Raw genomic sequence first — 27694 nt, forward strand, 5'->3', positions numbered from 1 at the left:
AAAGTGTCAGCATCCTGCATGGAACCTATAGCTCTGCACAATTTAGTATCATCTGCACAAATAGAAACAGTACTTTCAATGTCCGCCTCCAGGTCATTAATAAACAAGGTGAAAAGCAAGGGACCTAGTACAGAGCCTTGCGGTACTCCACTAACAACACTGGTCCAATTAGAAAATGTTCCATGTACCACCACTCTTTGTAGTCTATCTTTTAGCCAGTTCTCTATCCAGGTACAAATACTATGTTCCAGGCCAACATTCCTTAATTTAACCAGTAACCTTCTGTGTGGCACTGTATCAAATGCTTTAGCAAAGTCTAAGTACATCACATCCACTGCCATCCCAGAATCGAGGTTCCTGCTCACCTCATTAAAATAAATTGTTATTCTGGCAAGATTTATTACAAATAAAACCATGCTGGCACACACTTGTACTATGATTTGCTATGAAGTCCAGTATCTTATCCTTTATTAACCCTTTGAAAAGCTTTCCTGCCCTTATGTCAGACTAACTGGCCTGTAGTTTTGAGGCTGAGAACGAGATCCTTTTTTGAATAGAGGCACCACATTAGCAATTCGCCAGTCTCTCGGTACTATGCCAGATCTCAATGAGTCCTGAAAAATTAAGTAAAGAGGTTTGGCAATCACAGAGCTAAGATCACTAATTACCCTGGGATGAATACCATCTGGCCCCGCACCTTTGTTTATCTTAACATGTTCTAGTCTCTTTTGAATTTCCTCATGTGTGAACCATGCATCATTAGTTGTATTACTAGAATTGTAGACTATTAAGAAGGAAACCTTCATTAACTGGTTCCTCATTTGTGTAGACAGATGAAAAATTGAAACCGTTCAGAATCTCAGCTTTTTCTCTGTTCTCATTAACCAGCTGACCCTCCTGATATTAAAGGTCCCACCCCTTCCTTCTTCATTTTTTTACTATTAACATATTTAAAAAATAATTTTGGATTTTTTTTTACTGCTTGCTGCAAAATCCTTTTCCATATCAATTTTAGCTTGCCTTATAGCTTCTTTGCATGATTTATTGGCCTCCTTGTACCTTATAAATGTTTCGGCTGTACCAGCTAACTTGAAAGCCTTAAAAGCACGTCTTTTCTTACCCACCTCAACACCAACGCTTCTATTGAACCAAAAAGGTTTTGCTTTGCAACAACGTTCCTTCTTTACAAGTGGAATATACTGTGTTCTGTGTTTAACCCTGTGAAAAGCATTTCCCACTTAATATGTTGCAGAGATGCCCTTATACTGTCAAAGTTTGCACGTCTGAAATTTCGTGTTCAGTTCGTCCCTTATAGAATTGCTTCTGCAACAGAATCTCAAAGGAGACCATGTTATGATCACTATTCCCTAAATGCCCCTCACCCACACAAATGTAAGAGATGAGTTCAGTATTATAGTTATTTGCTGGGCTTCATACTCGACACTTATACGAGGTGGTTTATAACATACACCAATGATAATTCTCTTTGTTACCTTTTGTCCAGTCAAAATCTCTACCCAGAGGGATTCTACACCCTCACCAGTGCCAGCTATTGTTATTTCTTTAGCTCATGGCTTTAATTCAGGCTTTACGTACAAACACACTCTATTTAATCCCTCTGTCCCTCCTAAAAAGGGTGTAACCATTTAAATCCATTTGTCATTTCTGACCTAGCACATGTTCCATGGAAAGGGTAAGTAAAATAAAACAGAGGCAACAAATGGATATTATGTGAAAGTTGTACATGTAAATCTCTGTATAATAATAACTACACTTAGCCTTGTGCCTTTATATGGTCACAGAACAACCCCTCAGTGACTTCTAATATCCTTATCATTTACAGTAGGGGGTCATTATCCATTATAATACATGAGTGATACTCAGAGTTCCCTGTATAACTCAGCCTGCAGCCTTGTGTCTTTATATGGTCACAGAACAACCCCTCAGTGACTTCTAATATCCTTATCATTTACAGTAGGGGGTACATTATCCCTTATAATACATGAGTGATACTCAGAGTTCCCTGTATAACTCAGCCTGCAGCCTTGTGTCTTTATATGGTCACAGAACAACCCCTCAGTGACTTCTAATATCCTTATCATTTACAGTAGGGGGTACATTATCCCTTATAATACATGAGTGATACTCAGAGTTCCCTGTATAAGTCAGCCTGCAGCCTTGTGCCTTTATATGGTCACAGAAAAACCCCTCAGTGACTTCTAATATCCTTATCATTTACAGTAGGGGGTACATTATCCATTATAATACATGAGTGATACTCAGAGTTCCCTGTATAACTCAGCCTGCAGCCTTGTGTCTTTATATGGTCACAGAACAACCCCTCAGTGACTTCTAATAGCCTTATCATTTACAGTAGGGGGTACATTATCCCTTATAATACATGAGTGATACTCAGAGTTCCCTGTATAACCCCTGTGTGTCTCTGATGAGTGATGGTTCAGGTGCAGTGTGAGAGAGTAATTAGAGGCAGGTGTGAGTAATTAGAGATAACGAGAGGAAGTAGTTGAACATGTTGAGCTGAAATCTCTGCAGGTCTAGACTAAGCGCTTTTATTGCAACGTTCTTATTAAAAGAGTGAAAGTGATGCAGGAGTCGTGTTGTGAGGTGCAGAGGGTGTGGCTCCTTTATTAAAGGGGAAGTATATAAATGGGTGACAGCAGTATCTGGGGTATATAGTTGGGGGTGAGAGGAGGTTCAGTTCCCAGCATGCACCAGCAATGGCCAGTGTGGAGGGGAAGCCTGGGGAGAGGCTGAAGGAGGAAGAGGAGGAGACAAACTGCTGCAGTCGTTGTTGGACTTTCTGTTTCCCTCCCAGGATTTTCCTGAACCCAAAGTTTGAACAGAACCAGCGACAGGAGGGGGGCACAGGAAAATGGCGCCCAAGTCTCCCCATCAGTCGTAGAGAGGAACAGAGGTGCAGTGCCCCCGGGGTTGGTGTAATGTTGGGGGGGCCTCCCAGTGTCTAATCCTGCAGGAGATGCTTCATATTGATCTCATGTTACTCAGCTGCTCAGGAACCTGCAGACATTGTGTAATGGGGCCCTCCTGCCCCCCAGCCAACCAGACCTTTCCTATAGGCACCCCCATGTCTGTAATGGAAACACAGGGGCCCCCGAGAGCCCAGTCCAACTCTGCAGCCAGAACTGGGTTAATGTGTTGCCAACCAATCAGCTGAAGGGATAATTAGCAATGCATGCTGGGTGGGGAGGGGGTGACCAATCACTACAATGGAACCTGGGGGGGTTGTGTTTTGTGCATCTTCGTTCAGGTATAAAGGGGGAGGTCTGTGATGTTTGAGGAGACCCTGAAAGTAAAGTCAGGTGAGATGTAAAGGGAACCCCAACCTGGAGGCAGATCTGAAGGGGAAAATTTGTCTCAGGTGTTAAACGTTGAAGCTTCCCTGCCCCACACACTGGCCCATTATTGCCCCACACACTGGCCCATTATTGCCCCACACACTGGCCCATCATTGCCCCATACACTGGCCCATCATTGCCCCATACACTGGCCCATCATTGCCCCACACACTGGCCCATTATTGCCCCACACACTGGCCCATTATTGCCCCACACACTGGCCCATCATTGCCCCACACACTGGCCCATCATTGCCCCACACACTGGCCCATCATTGCCCCATACACTGGCCCATCATTGCCCCATACACTGGCCCATCATTGCCCCATACACTGGCCCATTATTGCCCCACACACTGGCCCATTATTGCCCCACACACTGGCCCATTATTGCCCCATACACTGGCCCATTATTGCCCCACACACTGGCCCATTATTGCCCCACACACTGGCCCATTATTGCCCCACACACTGGCCCATTATTGCCCCACACACTGGCCCATTATTGCCCCACACACTGGCCCATTATTGCCCCACACACTGGCCCATTATTGCCCCACACACTGGCCCATTATTGCCCCACACACTGGCCCATTATTGCCCCACACACTGGCCCATTATTGCCCCACACACTGGCCCATTATTGCCCCACACACTGGCCCATTATTGCCCCACACACTAGCCCATTATTGCCCCATACACTGGCCCATTATTGCCCCATTATTTCCCCACGAGCTTGTCCCTCCAGAACCAAACACATCAAATCCTTATTGTGCATAGCGGGGCATTAAAGAAACAGGAACACCAGAAAATTTAAGTATATTAAAGGGGTGGTTCACAAATATGGTAACTTTTAGAATGGCCAATTCTAAGCAACCTTAAAAAAAATTTTTTATATAGTTTTTGAATTTTGACTCTTTCTAGCTTTCAAATGGGGGGGTCACTGACCCCATCTAAAAAAACAAATAGTCTGTAAGGCTAAAAATGTATTGTTATTGCTACTTTTTATTACTTTCTTTTATATGAATTGAAAAGATATAAGATTAGGAGGCGCACACCCAGTAAGTGAGTTTGAGGTGCAAATCCAAATGAGACTCCCTATGTGAGTCTCTAAAATGAGTATAAAACTGTCCGTAGATGTGCCAATATAATTGTATGAATCTCCGTTTCGTATGATTTTCGGGCTGTGTGTGGAGAGTCCCGACATTTTCTGTCCCATCGAAGATTTCTGTCGGCTGCCGATAATATCTCTGCGTGTATTGCCGATCTGACGATATCAGAGGGAGACTGTCACCAGCTTTTGTCAGAAATAACTAATGGGCTAATTTCTTATTCAAATCAATGCATGGTTGCTAGGGGAATTTGGACCATAGCAACCAAATGGCCAAAATTATATTATTAAAAAAAAAATGAAAACAAATTGCAAATTGTCACAGAATATCACTCTCTACATCAGGGATCCCCAACCAGTGGTCATGAGTAACATGTGTCTCCCCAACCCTTTGGATGTTCCTCCCAGTGGCCTCAAACAAATGATTATTTTTGAATTCCAGGCTTGGGGCAAGTTTTGGTTGTATTAAAACCAGTTGTATTTCCAAACAGCAACTCCTGCAGTCTGACAATTCATATAGGGGCTACCAAATAGTCAATCACATCCCTTATTTGGCACCCGGGAACTTTTTGCATGCTTGTGTTGCTCTCCAACATTTTTTATGTGGCTCACGGGTAAAAAAGGGGGGACCCTGCTCTGTATCATACTAACAGTTAATTTAAAGGCGAACAACCCCTTAAAAGTAATGGGATGATAATGGGGTGTTAACCCTTTCTCTGTAGGGCCAAGATTTCCCAGCACTGAACACAGAGTCCCAATCTGATTAAGAGACAATGAATATTTGCCCCATCAGTTCTGCCTCCCAGTATTGCCCCGACTTGCTCTCCCTATCAGAACTGAGTAGGGCAATCAGCCTCCAATCATAAATCACCTCAGTGACTGGGGCAAATCTCTCTCCAAACCCTCATTAACTGGGACCAACAGCTGCTGATGGGGTTCTGTTGTGAGACTCTCCGGCTCAGGAGCTTGTGGTTGTTCCCATTCACTCTCTCCTTCTCCCCAGTTTCTGCAGGTGGGAGTTGCCATACTGTTTGGGGGATAGTTATTATGGGCAGGAGGTTGTATAGTTGTAACTACCCCGGAGCCCCCCGTCTCTCACCCTCTATTCTCGGATGTGTCCCCAGGAAATCCAGGACTAGAGGGGCAGAAACAAAACTCTGTATTCTGGATCAGCCTCAGTCATTTGGCTCCTGTTACCGATGCTCCATATTCCAGTGTTTGGCCTGTGACACCCTCCACTACGACCCCCTCTACATCTCCCACTGTATCCTGGGGCACCCAGACCCCCCAACTAGCTGCACCCCACAGCCAATCCCAGGTGAGCATTTAGTCTTTCCCTTTCCAATTCGTTTGTAGGTTGGAATTAGTAATATATTGAGAGACCCCTTCTCATTGGCCGAATCCCCCTGGAGTCTCGCCCCCGCAGTTCTGACCCATCTTGTGTTTGTGACTTTCAGCTCCAGTACCTCGATGCCAAGGGCCCCTCCCTTTCTGACTTGATTGACGTTGCCATGGAGACTGGATTTTGGTGTCTTTTTGCTGGGAGGGGTAAATATTTATTCCTTAAAGTATTTAATAAATTCTAACATCAGTCTGAAAGTCTTGTGCCCTCCTTGTTCTACTGCAGAGCTGTTATGTGGGTTTGGGGGCAGACCTTACACCCCTAGGGGCCCCAGAGCTCGCTGGCCCCAGGTGTGTGCCCCCACTCTCAGCTCTACTGCCCAGGGCATGGAGTCTCTGTTCCCCCTTTGTTTGGGGGCTTCACTTCCTGTTCTTTTCCTGTCCATAAATTCTTCAGGCCATTGCTAGGGTCAGTTTCCTAAGCAACCAGACAGCAGATTAATTCCAAACAAACTCATGCAAAGACTAAAGAAGGGACGGTGCAAACATTTAAGGTCAGCTTCCCCTTTAAACCAGCCCCTCTGGCTGAGAATGGATCCTCTCATGTAAATTATTGAGCGGAGAAATCTGATTCCAGCTGGAAATGGGAAACCCGGATTGGCAGAGGAATAATTGGGAGAATGAGGAAGGGGCAAAGGTCACTGGGTCGGATCTTGTGCAAATAAAGGGGAAGAAAGAGACGAGACCCCATCTGATTCTGACCCAGGGGAGACGCTTGATACAGAACTAGGGGCCACATTTACTGAATCCCACTGGATTCCCCCCAATATTTCCTGCTGGACTGCATAGATTAATAAATTGCCATCAATAATAAAACTCCCTGCGACTCCCGGGTTCCTCTGGAAACACATTTCCATTTTGCTTCTATAACTTCCTTAATGTCAATGTAACCCCCCCCCGCACGACTGATCTTCCCAGAGATTATAGGGTTAACCCTGAAGTCTGTCATCTCACCTGCCCTTTTGATTTTTTTTGATTATTTGTGCCCCTGAGGAAGACCCTTAAGGTCGAAATGCGTTGGGCTCACCAAATATTATTTTGTAATTTTTTTTATATTTTTTTCTTTTTCTGTAATAATTTTTTTCTAACTGGGTGTGCTATCCGTTTCTGTTAATATTTAGCAGTTACATTTGGAGACCCTGATGGGGAGTCTCCTATGGATTAGTACCCCGCATTCTAATTTTGAGGGTGTGCACCTTCTCTCTTAATTCTGTAGTCATCTCTATCACACGTTTATAGGGACAGTTTCCCTTTAACTCTACTCTGAAACTTCTCAGTCCAGTTCTGCTCCTGCTCAGGATTTACTTCTCACCTGTGAGAGCCTCAAGGCATTTAGGGCCCAGAGCAGCGTGAGAATAAAGTGGTTTATAAAGAGGAGGAGAAGATTAAGTGAGATTTGGTTTATTTGCACAAACACAGAAAATAATGGAATCGGATCATGTGACTTCAATGACCGAAACACCAGAACAAACAGGAAATTCTGCTTTATAATCAGATGAAGTGCAGGGATGCGTCATTATTATTCCTCTACTTACTGTATATAGAACCAATGTATTTGTGCTATCCCTGTGTATCCCCTGTACTTACTGTACTTACTGTATATAGAACCAATGTATTAGTGCCGTCCCTGTGTATACTGTACTTACTGTACATACTGAATATAGAACCAATGTACTATAGTATCCCCTGTACTTACTGTAATTACTGTATATACATATCACATACACACAGCACATCTCTGCACACACACATGTACCTGATCTCCTGCTCTGCACCTGTCCATACTTTGTGCCCCTCCCTCCCCAGTGTGAGCCAGAGACAGGATATGAGAGCTTGTTGTTAGTAACCAGAGCCACTCACAGGGGAGAGAGAATCATCCTGAGCCCTGGGACATCGGGCAGGTAAGTGGCACTCAGGGACCTACTTTACTCTCTGTCTGTGTATAACACTTGTGTATCTGCTCTTTGTGCCACTGGGTCTCTGGCGCTGTACTGGGGTAAATGGCAGGGGGCATGGGAGGTATTTCTATGAAGGAAATCAGCAAAGACAGCAGCACTGGGGGAATGGAAGAAGAGACCGTTGCACTGGGAGAATGGTGGAGATTACTGTACTGGGGGGAATGGAGGAGATTACCGTACTAGGGGAATGTCAGATATTACTGTACTGGGGGGAATGACGGAGATTACTGGGGGGAATGGAGGAGATTACTGTACTGGGGGGGAATGGCGGAGATTACCATACAGGGGGGAATGGAGGAGATTACTGTACTGGGGGGGAATGGCGGAGATTACCATACAGGGGGAATGGAGGAGATTACTGGGGCGAATGGTGGAGATTACCATACAGGGGGGGAATGGAGGAGATTACTGTACTGGGGGGAATGGAGGAGATTACTGTACTAGGGGAATGGTGGAGATTACCGTAATGGGGGGGGGAATGGCAGATATTACTGTACTGGGGGGAATGGCGGAGATAACTGTGGGGAATGGCGGAGATTACCGTACAGGTGGGAATGGAGGAGATTACTGTGGAGAATGGAGGAGATTACTGTACTGGGGGGAATGGCGGAGATTACCATACAGGGGGGAATGGAGGAGATTACTGGGGGGAATGGAGGAGATTACCATACAGGGGGGAATGGAGGAGATTACTGTACTGGGGGGAATGGCGGAGATTACCATACAGGGGGGAATGGAGGAGATTACTGTACTGGGGGGAATGGCGGAGATTACCATACAGGGGGGAATGGAGAAGATTACCGTACTGGGGGGAATGGAGGAGATTACTGTACTGGGGGGAATGGAGGAGATTACTGTACTGGGGGGGATGGAGGAGATTACTGTACTGGGGGGGATGGAGGAGATTACTGTAGTTGGGATGGCTCATCCTTTATAATAGAGGGGTACATGCTGCACATTACACACAGGGACATAAATATTCACAATTATCAGGTATTTTAATATTGTGAATATAATAAATAGAGATTTGGGGGTTTGCTCCCATATTATATTATTAGGGCAGGTAAAGGCCTATAAAGCCTGACACTTTCATAAGAAAAAGGTGGGTGTGGTTAATTTTTTGGAAGCCTGGCTGAACTCATCTCAAGTTCCAAAACAAACTTCCAAAATATAATTCAGTGGCCACCAGAGCGGGTATCCCAGCAGGGGTGTGTGTGGCTTTCTCCTCTAAATTTAGCAGTGCATTCTGGGATTGGTAGTTCAGCAGAATAATGGCTACTGATTCGTGTACCTGGGAATGTGATCTCCCTGAAACCTGCTGACAATAAAGCGTTTGGCTCAAGTATCAGACTTTCCCTGTGAGGAAATGAATCCTCATGGCTGCATGGAAACCAGTTCTGCTGCTGCAGCCAATTGTCTGTGTCTGTTTCCCCATTGCTATAGGGTTATACACTGCCCTGTAATTACATATATAACATGGATATACATGGCTGGGAGTTGCCATATTGCCCCATGAGCTGATCATATGCAGCATAAGGACAATACCCTCCTCTGTTACTATCCAGTCAGTCTCTCCCCATCTCTCAGTATCAGGATCTGCTGTCACTCATGTAAAATAAATGACTCAGTCTTGTCTTTCACTCGTTACCCTAATTATTTATTGTGCCTCAACCCTGACTCTCTCCTAATATCTGTCCGTCTGTTCTCTTTCTCATACTGACCCAGCAGTCTCATACTGACCCAGCAGTCTCATAGCTTGTCCCATACTGATCCAGTACTCTCATAGCTTGTCTCATACTGACCCAGCAGTCTCATAGCTTGTCTCATACTGACCCAGCAGTCTCATAGCTTGTCTCATACTGACCCAGCAGTCTCATAGCTTGTCCCATACTGATCCAGTACTCTCATAGCTTGTCTCATACTGACCCAGCAGTCTCATACTGACCCATCACTCTCATAGCTTGTCTCATACTGACCCAGCAGTCTCATAGCTTGTCTCATACTGACCCATCACTCTCATAGCTTGTCTCATACTGACCCAGTACTCTCATAGCTTGTCTCATACTGACCCAGTACTCTCATAGCTTGCCTCATACTGACTGAGTACTCTCATAGCTTGTCTCAAATTGACCCATCACTCTCATAGATTGTCTCATAGGGACCCAGCAGTCTCATAGCTTGTCTCATACTGACCCATCACTCTCATAGCTTGTCTCATACTGACCCAGTACTCTCATAGCTTGTCTCATACTGACCCAGTACTCTCATAGCTTGTCTCATACTGACCCAGCAGTCTCATAGCTTGTCTCATACTGACCCAGCATTCTCATAGCTTGTCCCATACTGACCCAGTACTCTCATAGCTTGTCTCAAATTGACCAATAACTCTCATAGCTTGTCTCATACTGACCTAGCACTCTCATAGCTTCTCTCATACTGTCCCAGCACTCACACAGCCTGTCTTGTAGTGACCCAGCACTCTCACAGACTGTCTCATATTGACCCAGCACTCACACAACCTGTCTCATACTGACCCAAAGCCTACTTAGTCTCATACCCACTTTGGAAAGCCTAGGGTACAGGGAATGTACAAGTTTATGTTGTGGTTCCTCTGTGTTTATTTGTATGGGAAGAAGAAGATGACTTAACATGTTGTGGTTCCTCTGTGTTTATTTGTATGGGAAGAAGAAGAAGGTGACTAACATGTTGTGGTTGTACTTGCAGGGTACTATCACCAGCACAAGGAATGGCATAGAGGCCCCACACAAGCCCAACCAGCCAACATGAGTTACTTTAAGGTTCTGCTGAGTGATCTCGCCCAGACTTGCCTGGATTTAGAGCAGATCAAGTCTGAACACACCAAGGACCATGAGCAGATCTCCAGATCTTTTGAGAGGACACTGTTGTCCATCCTGAAGCAGGAGCAGACCATCCTCACCCTGGTGGAAGAGGAGCACAGAAGACTGAAAGATCAGCTTTCCTCTGTACAGAAGGCGAATGAACTTGCCTTACAGAATGGGGTGTTTGAGATCAATACGATGGTACATGAGATCTCTACCATTTCCTCCCAGCTCAAGCAGATGTTGGCCACCTCCTGCGACAGCGATCCGGTGGTGAAGGAGATCCAGAAGAGAGTGGCCACCATATTTGCTAGAAAGAAAAGCATTAATGTCAGGTTACAAAAGGTGCACTTTACTCCCCACCCCTTGATGTCCTTAAGCCTCGGAGAGATAAACTGTGAGGGACAGTCACTTGGCTTCTCCATTCCTTGTTTCAAGCCCAAGGGGCAAACTCAATCTGATCTCAGTGGCTCAGTTCTGCTCCTCAATGAAACTCCTCCATGGGAAGAGAGATCTCAGAGCTCAAATGACACTGGATGTGTCAGTGTAAAGATCATTTTAGGAGATGAAAGTGACCAGGATTCTGTGTCCAGCACCAAAGGTCCAGACATGGAGGTTGCAGTCCACAAACAAGTAAACACTTCTCCAAGGGAACAGGCTGTCAAGGAAGCTGACAATGGAGCACAAAGTCCAAGAACAGCCACGAAAATCTGGAACTCTGATATAAAACAAAGTCCTTCTAAACAGAGCCTGTCAACTGGAATACGAGGAGGGAAAGTTCAAAGAGTTGTCAGTGAGGGACATAGTATGACCCCAAAATCTGATTCTTGTACCACCAACCATCTTCATAAGGAGTCACAAGTACTAAAAGGTTTAACCATGGTTGTAACAAGTGCTAATGGAGAAAAGAATCTTACAAATTCAAGGAGCACCAAAACAAGGGACACAATAGATTCAAAGGTGCCACAGACCCACCAACAACCAATGAACTCACCAGCAGTTCCCATAAAGAGTCATACCCCTCTCAGCAGAACAGCAGTGGTTAGAAACCCTGGCAGCACTGTATTCAGAGTACCCAAAATAATAACTCCTCCCAAAAATGGCCTTCAGGGTGCTCCACACACCTCCAGAACCTCAATCAGCCAAACTGACCTCAACTCTTTTACCAAGCAAAATGGCCACCTGCTGACCCTTGTACCTGATCATGAAACAGTGTTCAAGGCAACTGCAACATACGTGTGTGACAACAGCTCAGATGAAGGTTTAGAAGAAGGACCCAGAGAAAGGGACCCCAAAACTTGCCGGGAAGAGGCCATCAGAGTGAGTCGGGTACCATCAGCTAAAAAGGATAGTGATGGTGAACATGCGGCTAGGTGGATGTCAGTAGATGTGTCCAGCTGTACAGATAGCAATGATGAGATCCACAGCACAAGATCCTATCAGAATACTCAACACAAACCATATGGGTCAATCACAGAACCGCCACTGTCATCTCCTCCTGATGACAATGACCTTCCTAGTGAGTGTCCTCCAAGGCTACCATCACCAGCAGAAAGTGTGCAATCATCATACACTTTCATTATAGAGTCTCCAAGAAGAAGAGATGCCACTGATTGTGGCCACAAACCTCGATCATTCTTCCGACTGGCATCTAAAGACACCAGCAAAGGGCGCCCTGTTATAAGTGCAAGTGATGCCTCAAGTTCAAACAATGCTCATGCTCTGAAACCAAAGCAGCATAGGAGAGTCCAGTCTGCTGGAAGCCTTCCTGGGTCACTGCATCAAGGAATCAACAGGAACAGAAGAACAGTGCAAGGGACTTCAGCCCAGAAGAGTGTCCTAAGATCAGCCTCCTTGCCGTATATAGAAAGACTTTCAAGGCACCGTAACTCTAGGCCCCATAGACCATTATCTGCATCAGACAGGAGGGACTCCTCCTCTAGTGCCTCAAGCTGTTGGTCCAATCCAAGAACCTTGGTCAGTTCTGCTCCCCCTGGTTCTAGTCGAGTATATGGGAGACTCTCCCAAAACAAGGTAAAGTCAGCTCGAGCCTCTCGTGGGCAACTCACATACAAGGTTGATGGGTTCAGTAAAAGTGAGTCTAATCTTCTAGACTGCCAAAGAGCCAATGGAGAGAAGCCCAAAGGTCTCGTACGGCAGTTTGGCAAATTTGGGTCTGGCCGAGCCGAGTTGAATCTTCCTCATGGTTTATATGCCACCAAAGCAGGTTCTCTTTATGTGGTGGATTATGGGAACAGAAGGCTGCAAATAATGAACCCCCGGGGTAAAATCCTGCAGCAAATTGCCCTGGAGGCTAAGAATTACTTTGATGTTGCTGTGAGCAACAGAGGCCTAGTAGCCTTGACCAACTCAACGGATCGCACGGTGGAAGTGTACAACAAGCATGGCCGCCTGCTACAAGTCATCTCCAAGAACTTTGGTGCCCCAAGGGGCATCACTACCAACTATCAGGATGAGTTCATTGTAGCAGATATGAAGCTGGGAACCATTTGTACCCTGATTCTGCACCCCGTGACTGGCTGCCAGAAGGAAAGCACCATCATCCCTGGGTTCAACAAGCCCTACCTCGTGGCCTCCAACAGCCAAGGCCTACTGGCCATCACAGAGAGGGGCTTGGATGGGGGCTGCTGTGTCAAGGTGCTGAGGGAGGACTGGCAAATCCTGAAAATCCTGGGCCTCAAGGAAAATCCTGGTCCTAAACTCTGTAACCCATGGGGGGTTTGTATAGACAGTGAAGGAGGGGTACTGGTAGCAGACTGGGGTAACACTCACTCTATTGTCTACTATCCACCCAAACGGCCGGCAAAAGTGTTAGTATCAGAGGGGCTTAGTAGTCCCAGAGGGTTGGCTTTGTGGCAAGACACTCTGCTTCTGGTAGCCGACAGCATGCACAATTGCATTAAAGTCTTTCAGTACCAGGACATGTGACGCCCAGAACCTTGCCCAGCTGCTCCCACTTCATTCCGGGAAGGTTGTTTGATGTAAATATACCCTCCTTGTGCTGCTGAGTGTTTAATATTAAATGATATTTATTATATATTTATTTATTATATTTATTTCATGGCCGGACTGTAGCCTATGGGGTTCTGGGAATCTGTGTGTCTGGCTCTGGGGTGCGGGTCTGATGTAGGAATCATCTCAGGATTTGGCGGATCAATCGAGCCAGTATTTGCTATAAGATATGGACTGAGCTCTGGATGCCATTCTCCAGGCTTTTCTTCCATCTCTTTGGTCACAGAAGCTGCCATGATGAATCTTTGTTTTTAGCTGCAATACCTTGTGCTCACCCCTCTTCCACTAACGTTCTCTCATTGTACAGATGGTTAAAGCGATAGTGACATGAGATATGTGAGTTGGTATCTCTAGTGAAGGAGGACCGCACAAACTGCCCAGGTTCCAACACTCATTGGTGGGACTAAATCCAGTCAATTGATTCCTGTGTGTGTGTGTGGGGCTAGGTCCTCTAAATGTGCCAGGCTGAGGAACATGGTAGGTGGCAGTAGTCTCAGTGAGAAGTATTGGAAACACAGGTATTCCCCTATACTAAGCACAATTCAGCAGGAACAGTCCCTTAAGTCTGCTCATAGTCTGTACAGAATGATCCCAACGATGGCAGCATAGGTATCCCCTGTACTAAGCACAATTCAGCAGGAACATCCCCCTACGTTTTTTAATAGTCTGTACAGAGAGATCCCATAAAACAATGGCAGCATAGGTATTCCCTGTACTAAGCACAATTCAGCAGGAAAAGTCCCCTAAGTTTGCTCATAGTCTGTACAGAGAGATCCCATAAAACTATGGCAGCATAGGTTTTCCCCTGTACTAAGCACAATTCAGCAGGAACATCCCCCTACGTTTTTTAATAGTCTTTACAGAGAGATCCCATAAAACGATGGCAGCATAGGTATTCCCCTATACTAAGCACAATTCAGCAGGAACAGTCCCTTAAGTCTGCTCATAGTCTGTACAGAATGATCCCATTAAACGATGGCAGCATAGGTATTCCCTGTACTAAGCACAATTCAGCAGGAACATCCCCCCCTACGTTTTTTAATAGTCTGTACAGAGAGATCCCATAAAACTATGGCAGCATAGGTATTCCCTGTACTAAGCACAATTCAGCAGGAACAGCCCCTAAGTTTGCTCATAGTCTGTACAGAGAGATACCATAAAACTATGGCAGCATAGGTATTCCCCTGTACTAAGCACAATTCAGCAGGAACAGTCCCCTACATTTACTCATAGCATTATAGGAAAGCAATTAAATCAGGACACAGTTGTTCCTTTTTATTAACAAATGACAGTATTCACCCTTTGCCAAGACATAGTTATACAGTGGCATAAGCAAAAGAAGTGGAATTAGAGGGACATAGTCCCAAGAATTCATTTGTACACCATTAGAGTTTTATTGGAATGACATGGACCATCTGGTCTCCTATATGGGACTTATATTGTAACCAACACTGAAGAGCAGAGATCTGGAGATTCCTGAGTGTTCAATTGGTGGAACAGCCCCTGTGGCCCCAAGGCATTTCCACCCTGACTTTGACTGGTGGCTAAGAAGTTCGGCTACCATCTGGCAATGATCTCCCCCCCCCAGTACATCATAGAGTTCCTCTGGCATTGCCACATTGTCCTGTATAGCGCACTCTCCTTACAGGCACCTGTTTATGGAACATGTATCCTCAGTAGAACATTCAATATGTCTGCCAAGAGAAGAGAAAAAAAGATGAAGAGCAGACGATGCAGACCGTAGGGTTAGATAGAGAAATTAGGACAAAATGGAGACGGTAGGACAAGCTGATAACCAGTACATCAAGATGGCGACAGCAGGACAATATGGAAAAAGTAGAGCAAGATGGAGACAGTAGAGCAAGATGGAGACAGCAGGAGAAGATGGAAACAGTAGGGCAAGATGCAGACAGTAAGACACGATGGAGATAGTAGGACAAGATGGAGACAGTAGAGCAAAATGGAGACAGTAGGACAATATGGAAAAAATAGGGCAAGATGGAAAAAGTAGGGCAAGATGGAGACAGTAGGACAATATGGAGACAATAGAGCAAGATAGAGACAGTAAGACAAGATGGATACAGTGGAGACAAGATAGAGACAGTGGAGCAAGATGGAGACCGTAAGGCAAGATGGAGACAGTAGCACAAGAGGAAACATTAGGTCAAGATGGAGACAGTACGGTAAGATGGGCACAGTATGTCAAGATGGAGACAGTAGGGCAAGATGGAGACAGTAGGACAGGATGGAGACAGTAGGACAGGATGGAGACAGTAGGACAGGATGGAGACAGTAGGACAGGATGGAGACAGTGGGTTAAAATATACACAGTAGAACAAGATGGAGACAGTAGGGTAAGATGGACACAGTAGGTCAAGATGGAGACAGTAGGGCAAGATGGAGACAGTAGGACAGGATGGAGACAGTAAGACAGGATGGAGACAGTAGGACAGGATGGAGACAGTGGTTTAAAATATACACAGTAGAACAAGATGGAGACAGTAGGGTAAGATGGACACAGTAGGTCAAGATGGAGATAGAAGGTCAAGATGGAGACAATAGGTCAAGATGGAAACAGTAGGACAAGATGGAGACAGTATGTCAAGATGGAGACAGTAGGGTAAGATGGACACAGTATGTCAAGATGGAGACTGTAGGACAAGATGGAGACAGTGGGGTAAATGGACACAGTAGGAGAAAATGGAGACGGTTTGGTAAGATGGAGACAGTAAATCAAGATGGAGACAGTAGTACAAGATGGAAACAGTAGGTCAAGATGGAAACAGTAGGTCAAGATAGAGATGGTGTAGTAAGATGGACACAGTATGTCAAGATGGAGACAGTAGGGTAAGATGCAGACAGTATGTCAAGATGGAGACAAAGGGATAAAATGGAAACAAAAGGTCACAGTGGAGAAAGCAAAACAATATGGAAGTAGTTTAGCAAGATGGAGACAGTAGAAAAAGAAGAAAAATTAGGTCAAGATGGAGACAGTATGACATGATGGACACAGTAGGGTAAGATGGAGACAGTAGGTCAAGATGGAGACAGTGGGGTAAAATGGACACATTATGTCAAGATGGAGACAGTAGGGCAAGATGGAGACAGTAGGGCAATATGGAAACAGTAGTTCAACATGGAGACAGTAGGTCAAGATGGAGACAGTAGGGCAAGATGGAGACAGTAGGGTAAGATGGAGACAGTAGGTCAAGATGGAGACAGTAGGTCAAGATGGAGACAGTAGGCAAGATATAAACTGCAAAGAAGAACAAGACGGACACTGTAGGTCAAAATGGAGGTTAAAATGGAGACAAAGGCAAGATATAAACTGCAAATCAAGATGGAAACACTAGGGCAAGATGGAAACATAAGAAAATATCACTGTAGGATAAGATAGGGACAGTAGGACAAGATGTAAAGTTAGAGAAGGTAGGGGGACAATAGGACAAGATGGAGACAGTAGGACAATTTTCTAACAGTAGAGCAAGAAGGAAAAAGTAATTAAAAGTGGAGACAGTGAAAATAAAAGACGGGACAACATTGTGGAATTGGGGCAATATGTCTCAGACCCATGCATTCCATACAGAAGCACATCTATATGTTTATATTGAAGCAGTGCAGAACAGCAGCAGCATTTCAGAAGCAGAACACAAAGACATGCCCATTACAACAATACCAACCTCAGAGGGGAGTTTCTTTCCTGTAGTTGAACCCGCAGGTGCGCCCCTCAAACTGCAGTTTAATGGCTTGTTTCAGGTGAAGCTGTGGGTCCATAGTGGTGATGGATATAACTGGAGATCCGGGGGTATCAGTGGGGGTACTGTGTGGGGACACTCTTGTTTCAGTGGTTTTTGTAGGGGAGCAGGAGGGGTCACTTGGTGAATATACAATGTGCCCAGTTTTCCAGGGGGAATGCAGTGGCTCTTGCTTTTGATGGGGAGAATGTATGGGTGCAGTCATTTTCCTGGGAGAGTACTGAGGTTCCCCAGATTTCCTTGGTGAATCCATAGGTTCACCTATTGTTTGGGAAGAGTGAGTGGATTCTGAAATCCAAGAGTGTTCATGTCCTGGAATTTTCTTGGAATAATTTTCTAGCATTTTATTTGGAGAATGTATAGGCTGTGGATCTTTGGGGGAAGAGTGCTTGGGTTCTGGAACTTTCCTAGGAGAGGGAATACGTTCTGGAATTTTTTTGGTAGAGTGTACAACGTTCCCCATTTTCTTGGGAAAGGACACAGGGTCTGTGTATGTCCTGGCAGGGTACAGTGAGTCCTCATTCTCTCTGGGAGAGTCTAAATTCCTGGGTGGATACACAGGGACCCCATATTTCATTGCTGAGCGCAGAGGGTCCCCCACTTCTCTGACTTCCCCTGGGCTCACGGTCCCTCTGGAGGAATACCCTGAGCTGCCTGTTTGGTGTTGGCTGAACATATGGACCCTTGTCCTGCCAGGAGAGGACACAATGTTGCCATTTCTTTCCTGGCTAAAGCCACTGTCACCAGTCGTAGCCTGTGAGTACTTGGGACTTCCATACTTTGGATTGGTGAGGATGCAGTTCCGCTTGACCTCATGCTCAGAAGTGCAAGATAACGGTTTGTGGCCACTGACACCTTCCCATGACTCATAGTCCTGAAATGAGCTGGAGACTTGATGCAACATGGAGGATGTCCCTGGCAGATGAGGCACCGAGGCAACCTGAAGAACTGGAAAATTATTCATGAGAGCAATGGCTTGCCGGGAGCGGCTACGAGGTAAGGAGTGTTGCTGAACCTGCTGAGTAAAGGTCAAGCTGTCCATTGGGACAGTGGCCTGAGAGTGATAAGTGGAAGAGGTCAGGATGGAACCTTGGGAACTTTTGAGTGAGTTTTCCATTGAGCAGCTGCCTGTAGATACTGGTGATAGTGTGGACCAGCTGTCCTCCTGTCTGGACATTGGCTTCTTATCTGGGGTTCTTTTCTCTGGAGCTTGTACAACATGACCCTGATACGGTGGTGCCCCATGACTCACCAAGAGATTGACTATGCCTAGATGCCCACCCTTTCCTGCAACCCTTACAGGAGTCCGGCCATATTTATCAGCATGTTGCGTGTAGGCTTTACCCTCTTCTAGCAGTATCCTGGCCAGATCCTCGTGGCCTTCCTGGGCAGCAATACAGAGTGGAGTGGCCCCCTGTGAGCACTGGGCATCAGGGAAGGCCTTGTGCTGTAGAAGGAGGTGGGTGATGGTGGAATGCCCTCGCCAGGCGGCACAGTGTAGAGGAGTCCTCCCATCCTTGTCAGGAGCATTGGGCTGGGCCTTCCCCTTAACTAGAAGTAGTTGAGCCATTTCCCAGTGACCCTGCCAGCAGGAGGCGTGTAAAGCTGTGCGTCGTTCAGGGTCCTGCCCTTCAATATCTGCCCCTTGTTCCAGTAGTAATTCTACCATTGCCATAAGCCCTTGTAAAACAAGTAGCTGCAGAAGGGGGATCCCCTTACTGTCTTTTACATTGGGGTCTGCCCCTTTTCTCAGCAGCAACTCAACTGGTCCCCTGTGATCTCCAAGAGCTGCCAAGCACAGAGCCGTTCTTCCCTCACTGTCTCTTTGATCTATGGGTGCGCCCCTATTTAGGAGAAGCTCAGCTGAACCCGTATGGCCCTCCTGAGCTGCCAGGTGCAGTGGGGTGTACCCCTCTCTATCTCTCAATGACACTTTGGCTCCTCCATCCACCAGAGCCCGGCAAGAGCTTCTCCTCCCCTCACAAGCAGCCCAGTGAAGAGGTGTCCAGCCCAGGTGGTCACGGTGATTTTCATCTAGGCCCCTCTCCAACAGAACCCGAACTGCCTCCTCTCCTCTGGCTGCAGAAGAGGCCATGCCCAGGGCACATCTACCCTCTGCATCAGTGGCATCAGTTGCTGCTCCCCAAAGGAGCAGGACTCTCACGGTTTCAGCATGGCCTCCCAATGCAGCGGCAAGTAGTGGTGTCATCCTTCCTCTGCCCGCTCTGTCAGGGTTCCCTCCAGCCTCCAATAACAGCTCTGCCACCTCAGCCTGCCCCTCATAGGCAGCTACCAGTAAAGGGGTCATAGCATCCCTGTCCTGAAGCTCTGTATCCGCTCTATGTTCCAACAATAGGGATATCAATTCGGGGTATCCCCGCCCAGCAGGAATACACAGACAGGCGACAGCCAATGCCGTGCGTCCTTCAGAGTCACATTTATTTACATCAACCCCTGCGTCCAGGAACAACTTAGCAACAGTTCTATGACCCATGTAAGAAGCGGCCATGAGAGGTGTGCGTCCCTCAGGATCTGCATGATCTGCTTGCGCCCCAGCATTTAATAGGGCTTTTACTGCCCCTTCATGGCCCCCCCATGCAGCTGCTCTAAGAGCCGTACGTCCATCAGAACCACACACATCAGGCTGTGCTCCTAAGGACAGAAGTGCTTCAACTATTTCTGTGTGGCCACCCCAAGCAGCTGACCGTAAAGGGGTCCATCCACGATTGTCTGGATGGTCAGGTTGAGCACCATGACTGAGAAGTAGTTGGACTATAGCGAGATGGCCTTGATGAGCAGCCAGACCTAGGGGTGTCTGACCATCTTCATCAGTGGTCTCCAGGTCTGCTCCCTTGGAGAGCATCAAGTTTACTGCCTCAAGGTTACCCACATGGGCAGCAGCCGCCAGAAGAGTCCGTCCATTCCTGTCTCGTTGATGCAGCCCTGCCCCATTCTCCAACCAGAGCTCCACGGAAGCCCCCCTTTCCAGAGTTCTCCTTAGAACATCAGAGTCCACCAGGTCACAAGAGCCATCCAGATGTGCCCCGGCCAAAAGTAGGAGCTGCAAGACATCGAGCTCCAATGGGATATCAGAGATCAAACAATCTGAGACAGGGACATCAGCCCATAAAAGCCACAGTGCCAGGTGAGAGGGTTCCAGCCCACGCAGATCACACAAGAGAAGGTGTCTGGCCAGTTGGTGAACCTCATTGGGCTGCAGATACCGTGCCCGGGTAGAAAGGGTCATGGCCAGCATGCTGTGACCCTCAGACACATTGCACAGGTATTTCTGGGTACAGTATTTCACATCTAGTAGCCACTCTGAGAAGCTGTGGTGGAACAGCACTTGGGAACCTTGTGGATCATCTACTGATCTCATCAATACAGAGATGGACTCCAAGCTTTTCTCAAAGTCTCTTTCACTCCAGTTCTGCATTTGCCTGGTCCAAACGGCACTGCGTAATTCAGACGCAGAAAGGGGCTGTGGAGACGCCAAGAGGACATTCAGAAGTGTCTGTGCCTGGTAGAACTGCTTGCCCGAGAAGAGTCGCTGGCAGAGCCACAGGTACAGGCCATTCAGGGTTCCAGGTATATGGCGGATCTCTCTGAGAAGAATTGAGCCCTCCGACACTCCGTCCAACACCCTCTCCAGGTACAGGAAGCAGCCATTGCTCTTGATGTGCAGCTGATTGAGCATTTCTGCAGTATCCAGGGTCAGGTGCTGGCGCAGACCCTCCTCGCGGTCCAGACGACACAGAATGTACTGCTGAATGTCCCGCACAATGTGAGCCTTCCTCAGATCATCCAAGCACAGCCTCCGGAAGCCTGCCAACCAGGGGACAACAGGGGTTAATACACAGGCAATAAAATGGCTAATTACTCTTTGGCATTCAAACATTTGGGACTTTTCACTGGGGCCCTGACACTTTTAAGGGCCCATAGAGTTAAAAAAACAAGATTTTCTCAAACTGGGCCCAAAATATTCATAATATGCAGTCCTGTTTCACCCTAAATCTACAAGAATACAGTGGATTTAACTTGGGCACTAAATGAACCATTTGGCCAAGTGTCCAGGCCCAAGTCCTGTCAGCACCAGAGTCTCCATCAGCCCCATCTTGGGTTTCCATTGGCAGATGGTCAGGTGGGAATTTGTACTACTCAATCCAACATTATTGGCCAGCTGTTCAGCACCTAATATGGACACCAGATGGCGCTGCACCCTGTCAGGGGGTTAGGACACATCCAGGCAGCAACTTTGGGTGCAAGGACAGTGCAGAGGAGAGAGGCCAGAGCTCTGGGTATATTGGGTGGCAGTGTGTCATTAGTAAAGTTTACACACACTGCCCAATGGGAATCTTCCTCCCGGGGTTCTATAACAGGGGAACATGTTTAACTGAGATACAATGATCACTGACAACTGCCCCCAAACCCCTCACCTGTAAACATCCTGCTGACAGTTTTGTTCTGCCTTCGTGTGGAGCAAACCAAAAGCAGCCACGGCGGCAGGAGCTCATGGTGATTGGCCAACAGCTCAGCAATAGTACAACTGGTCTCTGATGGGAACCCGTCTGATTGGCAGCAACTGCAACTCTCATCCAGAGAGTCCACAAGCAGGAACAGGTTTTGGGTGGGCGTGGGAAGTGCCAGCAACGGTAGCAGGACCCTTCTGTAAGAGAGGAGCCAGTAAGTACAACCCTCAGGTCCCTCATGTTATTGCACAACTCAAATCCTCAATATTAGCCACAAAATTCACTGTTAAAGGGAAAATTAAACTAACGCTGATGTGCCCTCCACATGGAATTAATTACTATTAGAAAGTGAGAGTAAGGCCAAACAGTTGGGGGAGAAAAGGAAAGAAGAGGGGATGAGAGACAGAAGGAGAGAAGGGAAAGGGGGTTGGGGAGTAGAGAGACAAATGGGGGAGAGGAGAAATATAGAAGGAGAGAGAAGAGGGAGGATGGGGGAGAGTAAGGCCAAACAGTTGGGGAAGAAAAGGAAAGGAGAGTGGATGAGAGACAGAAGGAGAGAAGGGAAAGGGGGTTGGAGAGTAGAGAGACAAATGGGGGAGAGGAGAAATATAGAAGGGGAGAGAAGAGGGAGGATGGGGGAGAGTAAGGCCAAACAGTTGGGGGAGAAAAGGAAAGGAGAGGGGATGAGAGACAGAAGGAGAGAAGGGAAAGGGGGTTGGAGAGTAGAGAGACAAATGGGGGAGAGGAGAAATATAGAAGGGGAGAGAAGAGGGAGGATGGGGGAGAGCAAGGCCAAACAGTTGGGGGAGAAACGGAAAGGAGAGGGGATGAGAGACAGAAGGAGAGAAGGAAAAGGGGGTTGGGGAGTAGAGAGACAAATGGGGGAGAGGAGAAATATAGAAGGGGAGAGAAGAGGGAGGATGGGGGAGAGTAGGGCCAAAAAGTTGGGGGAGAAAAGAAAAAGGAATGAGCCTGGGTGCCAGGCTGAGAACAGCTTTGTGGAGGGACATACAGGAAAGCAGAGCTCTGTAACTGATATTTGGGGTGAGTGCTTATTTGTGCCCTGGGTACCCCTGGAACTATAGCAGGGTGACACCCCAATGTTTCTATATATCTGTAACATTGTTATGATATAAAGGGACCAGCCTGAAGGCCAGTTAGGGGGAGATTTGGGGTGAGAGCTTATTTGTATCCTGGGTACCCCATGAACTATAGCAGGGTGACACCCCAATGTTTCTATATATCTGTAACCTTGTTATGAGTTTAGGGGATGCAGCTGGTTCGGGGGAAATTTGGGGTGCAGACCACGCCCAGCACAATTCTCACCGTTTAAAAGCCTCTTCAAGATCCTCCTGGGTCGTCTCTGTATCTGCTTTGTAGCCGCTGATGAGGGGGGTCTCTTGCAGTTGCTGTGCCAGGCTCTGGATGAACTGCTGGGGGCACAGACTGGCATGAGTATGAGCTTGGCAGAAGTGATATGCCAGGACCCTGGAGCTGAGCCGAGAGCAACGTCCGGCCTCTGAGCTGGGCCATAGGATTTCTGTACATAAAGCTGTTTTTCCTGCTCCGGGGGCCCCAGTGATGAGAATTCCAGGGGCCCGGGTTCCTCCGAGCCCCTCCAGGCAGTGCTGAAGTCTCTGAAAGGCCCATTCCCTACAGTAGAAGGGTCGATCTCGCAGTTTGCTGGGGGTCATCGCAGGCAGGAGGGTAAATACTGCGCCACTCCCCAGGGTGGCATCACGATCAGATCAGATTTACAGGTGTAGCTGATTATACACAGCCAATAGGGGGCGATGTGTGGGGACCTGTGTGGGACAGAACAAACAATTATACCAAATAGTCAATCTCGTCATTTTCTTTCAGCAATAATATTCATTTCATATTCATACAAAGACCTCCTACCGCCCCCACTCAGGCTGATAAAGGGCAACTAAACCCAAAGTTTTATTATAGAGCATAAATACAAAGCAGGGCTCCCCACATATTATAAGGCATGAGGAGGTGCAGGGGCTCCAGAATAAGTCACTATTAGAAGGGCCCCAGAAGGAGGGGCCACAGAATACGGCAGAAGGAGGAGGATAGATTTAAGTGGGGCCCTAGAATCAGTTAATGGGTTGAGGATATCTAGGGCCCGGGGCCAGTAGATCTCTCTGCTCAGTGTGAGTCTCATTCACAGGTCAGACAGGCAGAGAGGATGGAGCAGACAAGCCCAGGCCTCTCCCCACAGGATACACTCAGCTCCAGGGGAAGGAGTGCTGGGGGTGGAGTGGAAGAGAAGCAGGAGACACAGATCAGGCCTGTGACACACACCAACGTGGGACGATTCACATTCACTGAGAAGGGGGTAGGAGAGAGAGCAGAGTGAGAGCAGGGGGTAGGAGAGGGAGAGCAGGGGTAGGAGAGGGGGCAGAGTGAGAGCAGGGGGTAGGAGAGGGGGCAGAGTGAGAGCAGGGGGTAGGAGAGGGGGCAGAGGGAGAGCAGGGGGTAGGAGAGGGGGCAGAGGGAGAGCAGGGGGTAGGAGAGGGGGCAGAGGGAGAGCAGGGGGTAGGAGAGGGGGCAGAGGGAGAGCAGGGGTAGGAGAGGGGGCAGAGTGAGAGCAGGGGTAGGAGAGGGGGAGCAGGGGGTAGGAGAGGGGGAGCAGGGGGTAGGAGAGGGAGAGCAAGGGGTAGGAGAGGGAGAGCAAGGGGTAGGAGAGGGAGAGCAAGGGGTAGGAGAGGGAGAGCAGAGGGAGAGCAGGGGGTAGGAGAGGGGGCAGAGGGAGAGCAGGGGGTAGGAGAGGGGGCAGAGGGAGAGCAGGGGGTAGGAGAGGGGGCAGAGGGGGAGCAGGGGGTAGGAGAGGGGGCAGAGTGAGAGCAGGGGGTAGGAGAGGGAGTAGAGTGAGAGCAGGGGGTAGGAGAGGGAGTAGAGTGAGAGCAGGGGGTAGGAGAGGGAGCAGAGGGAGAGCAGGGGGTAGGAGAGGGGGCAGGGGGTAGTAGAGGGGGCAGAGTGAGAGCAGGGGGTAGGAGAGGGGGCAGAGTGAGAGCAGGGGATAGGTGAGGGAGCAGAGTGAGAGCAGGGGGTAGGAGAGGGGGAGCAGGGGGTAGGAGAGGGAGAGCAAGGGGTAGGAGAGGGAGAGCAGGGGGTAGGAGAGGGGGCAGAGGGAGAGCAGGGGTAGGAGAGGGGGCAGAGGGAGAGCAGGGGGTAGGAGAGGGGGCAGAGGGAGAGCAGGGGGTAGGAGAGGGGCAGAGTGAGAGCAGGGGGTAGGAGAGGGAGCAGAGGGAGAGCAGGGGGTCGGAGAGGGGGCAGAGTGAGAGCAGGGGGTAGGCAGAGGGAGCAGAGGGAGAGCAGGGGTAGGAGAGGGAGCAGAGGGAGAGCAGGGGGTAGGAGAGGGAGAGCAGGGGGTAGGAGAGGGGCAGAGGGAGAGCAGGGGGTAGGAGAGGGGGCAGAGGGAGAGCAGGGGGTAGGAGAGGGGCAGAGGGAGAGCAGGGGGTAGGAGAGGGGGCAGAGGGAGAGCAGGGGGTAGGAGAGTGAGAGCAGGGGGTAGGAGAGGGAGCAGAGGGAGAGCAGGGGGTAGGAGAGGGGGCAGAGTGAGAGCAGGGGTAGGAGAGGGAGTAGAGTGAGGAGCAGGGGGTAGGAGAGGGAGCAGAGGGAGAGCAGCGGGTTCGGAGAGGGGGCAGAGTGAGAGCAGGGGGTAGGAGAGGGCAGAGGAGAGCAGGGGGTAGGAGAGGGAGCAGAGGGAGAGCAGGGGGTATGCATGGGGGAGCAGAGGGAGAGCAGGGGGAGAGCAGGGGTAGGAGAGGGAGGAGATGAAGAGCAGGGGGGTAGGAGAGGGAAAAGAGTGAGAGCCAGGGGTAGGAGAGGGAGCAGAGGGAGAGTGAGAGCAAGGGGGGTAGGAGAGGGATGCAGAGTGAGAGCAGGGGGTATGGAGAGGGAGCAGACGGGAGAGCACGGGGTAAGGAGAGGGGGCAGAGGGAGATGCAGGGGGGTAGGAGATGGGGGCAGAGTGAGAGCATGGGGTAGGAGAGGGGAGTAGAGGCTGAGAGCAGGGGGTGGAGAGGGAGTAGAGGCGGAGAGCAGGGGGTAGGAGAGGGGAGCAGAGGGAGGAGCAGGGGTAGGGAGAGGGGGCAGGAGGAGAGCAAGGGGTAAGGAGAGGAGCAGAGGGAGAGCAGGGGTAGGAGGGAGCAAGGGAGCAGGAGTAGGAGAGGGGGCAGAGGAGAGCAGGGTAGGAGAGGAGCAGAGGGAGAGCAGGGCGGTAGGAGAGGGTGCAGAGGAGAGCAGGGGTATAGAGAGGGGCAGAGGAGGCAGCAGGGGGTAGGAGAGGGAGCAGAAGAGCAGGGGTAGGAGACGGGGGCAGAGGAGCCAGCAGGGGGCGTAGGAGGGTGGCAGGAGCAGCAGGGCGGTAGGAGAGGGACAGAGCGAGAGCAGGGGGTAGGAGAGGGCAGAGGAGAGAGCAGGGGTAGGAGAGGGGGCAGAGCACTGCAGAGCAGGGGTAGGAGAGGGGGCAGAGGGGGAGAGCGGGGGTAGGAGAGGGGCAGAGGAAGAGCAGGGGTAGGAGAGGGGCAGAGGGAGAGCAGGGGTAGGAGAGGAGCAGAGGGTATGTGAGGGAAAAAGCGTGAGAGCCAGGGGTAGGAGAGGGCAGAGTGAGAGCAGGGGGGTAGTAGAGGGAGCAGGTATATAATGGGGGGGGCAGGAATATAATGTGGAGCAGGTAAATAATGAGGGGGCAGGTAAATAAGTGGGAGCAGAGAGGGAGGCAGATACACAAGGGGAAGTGTAAAGCTGAGGAGTTTAGGGGTGAGTTGGGGTCGGGCAAGTACCTGTGGGTCGGTATCAGCTCGGGCTGCACATTCCCCTCGGGACAAGAGATTCCGCAGCGGCCGCGCCTCTAAAAAGTCCGGGACCCTGTGAGTCTCCACCGGATCGGCCCCGAGTCTCTCCCCTGCCCTCGGGGGTCCCTGTTGTGTCTCAGCTCAGGTGTCGGTGGGTCTCTGGCTGCGGCGGGCGGGCGGGGAGGGACCGGCGAGATCAAGTCCGACCTCTTCCCCATTCCTGAACAACCAGATCTGCCTCCTGCTCCCTCCCACACCCCCTGCCCCGGGGCAACTAATGACTCTCCTTCTGTCTCTGAGTGAGTGTGAGTGTCAGTGATTGAGTGTGTGAGTCATTGTCTGAGTGTCAGTGAGTGTAAGTGTGTCAGTGATTGATTGTCAGTGAGTGTGTGAGTGATTGAGTGTCAGTGAGTCGGTCAGTGATTGATTGTCAGTGAGTGTGTGAGTGTAAGTGTGTCAGTGATTGATTGTCAGTGAGTGTGTGAGTGATTGTGTGTCAGTGAGTCGGTCAGTGACTGAGTGTGTGAGTGTGTCAGTGAGTGTGTCAGTGATTGATTGTCAGTGAGTGTGCAGGGCAGCCATCAGGGGAGAGAGTTGTAGGGGGCCCCGAGGGTAAGGGGGGCCGGCCATGCCACACTTACTTGATTAGCCGAGCCCCCAACTTTCTGAGAACTGCTGATTTCGGAAAGGCATGGACGTTTAACAGGCCTGGGCCACCACTTTTCTCATAATGTGGGGGGAGGGGGCCTGGCCACCAATTTTTTTTATCTCATGTGGGGTCCTAGCCACCAATATTTTTTAATGGGGGGGCCCTGGCCACAAATGTTTTTTTTTATGGGGGGCCCTGACCACCAATATCTTTTTATTTTTTATTAACATGTGGGAACCCTAGCCACCAAAATTTTTTTTGTTTTTTTACTGTGTGGTGGGGCTTGCGGTGGGT

General features: G+C 48.9%; 2 protein-coding genes across 4 annotated transcripts; one reads left to right on the top strand and one right to left on the bottom strand.

Moving 5' to 3' along the window:
- The first annotated feature begins 2387 nt into the window (after positions 1–2387).
- On the top strand, positions 2388–13744 carry LOC121400068. 2 transcript variants are annotated; one of them, XM_041582732.1, is made up of 4 exons: positions 2388–2935; positions 5612–5805; positions 5945–6035; positions 10571–13744. In XM_041582732.1, exons 3-4 carry the CDS (start codon positions 5999–6001, stop codon positions 13633–13635), a joined length of 3102 nt encoding a protein of 1033 aa, XP_041438666.1. In that variant the 5' UTR covers positions 2388–2935; positions 5612–5805; positions 5945–5998; the 3' UTR covers positions 13636–13744. The 2 variants fall into 2 exon arrangements, with proteins under 2 accessions (XP_041438666.1, XP_041438667.1); XM_041582733.1 differs by lacking the exons at positions 2388–2935; positions 5612–5805; positions 5945–6035 and adding an exon at positions 6910–7789.
- A 1229-nt stretch (positions 13745–14973) lies between these two features.
- Positions 14974–26942, bottom strand: LOC108708767 (ankyrin repeat domain-containing protein 50). Of its 2 annotated transcripts, none has more exons than XM_041582735.1 (5): positions 26740–26942; positions 23270–23748; positions 21911–22137; positions 17400–21299; positions 14974–15413 (listed from the first exon to the last, which is right to left on the bottom strand). In XM_041582735.1, the coding sequence occupies exons 2-4, from the start codon at positions 23635–23637 to the stop codon at positions 17401–17403; spliced, it is 4494 nt and encodes a 1497-aa protein (XP_041438669.1). In that variant the 5' UTR covers positions 23638–23748; positions 26740–26942; the 3' UTR covers positions 14974–15413; position 17400. The 2 variants fall into 2 exon arrangements, with proteins under 2 accessions (XP_041438669.1, XP_041438668.1); XM_041582734.1 differs by having other exon boundaries at positions 21911–22140; positions 26740–26941.
- Positions 26943–27694: the final 752 nt, after the last annotated feature.

This window comes from Xenopus laevis, chromosome 2L (assembly GCF_017654675.1).
Source record: "Xenopus laevis strain J_2021 chromosome 2L, Xenopus_laevis_v10.1, whole genome shotgun sequence".
NCBI classification, from domain to species: domain Eukaryota; kingdom Metazoa; phylum Chordata; class Amphibia; order Anura; family Pipidae; genus Xenopus; species Xenopus laevis.

Bases quoted from the DNA above. Each gene is read 5' to 3' on its own strand.
- LOC121400068 (XM_041582732.1), top strand. From the start codon at position 5,999: ATGGAGACTGGATTTTGGTGTCTTTTTGCTGGGAGGG. The intron at 6,036-10,570 runs GTAAATATTTAT...TTGTACTTGCAG, and splicing joins GTGTCTTTTTGCTGGGAGGG to GGTACTATCACCAGCACAAG.
- LOC108708767 (XM_041582734.1), bottom strand. From the start codon at position 23,637: ATGACCCCCAGCAAACTGCGAGATCGACCCTTCTACTGTAGGGAATGG. The intron at 22,141-23,269 runs GTGAGAATTGTG...CCTCTCTTACAG, and splicing joins CTTGAAGAGGCTTTTAAACG to AAGGGTCCTGCTACCGTTGC. The intron at 21,300-21,910 runs GTGAGGGGTTTG...CCTGGTTGGCAG, and splicing joins TGTCAGCAGGATGTTTACAG to GCTTCCGGAGGCTGTGCTTG.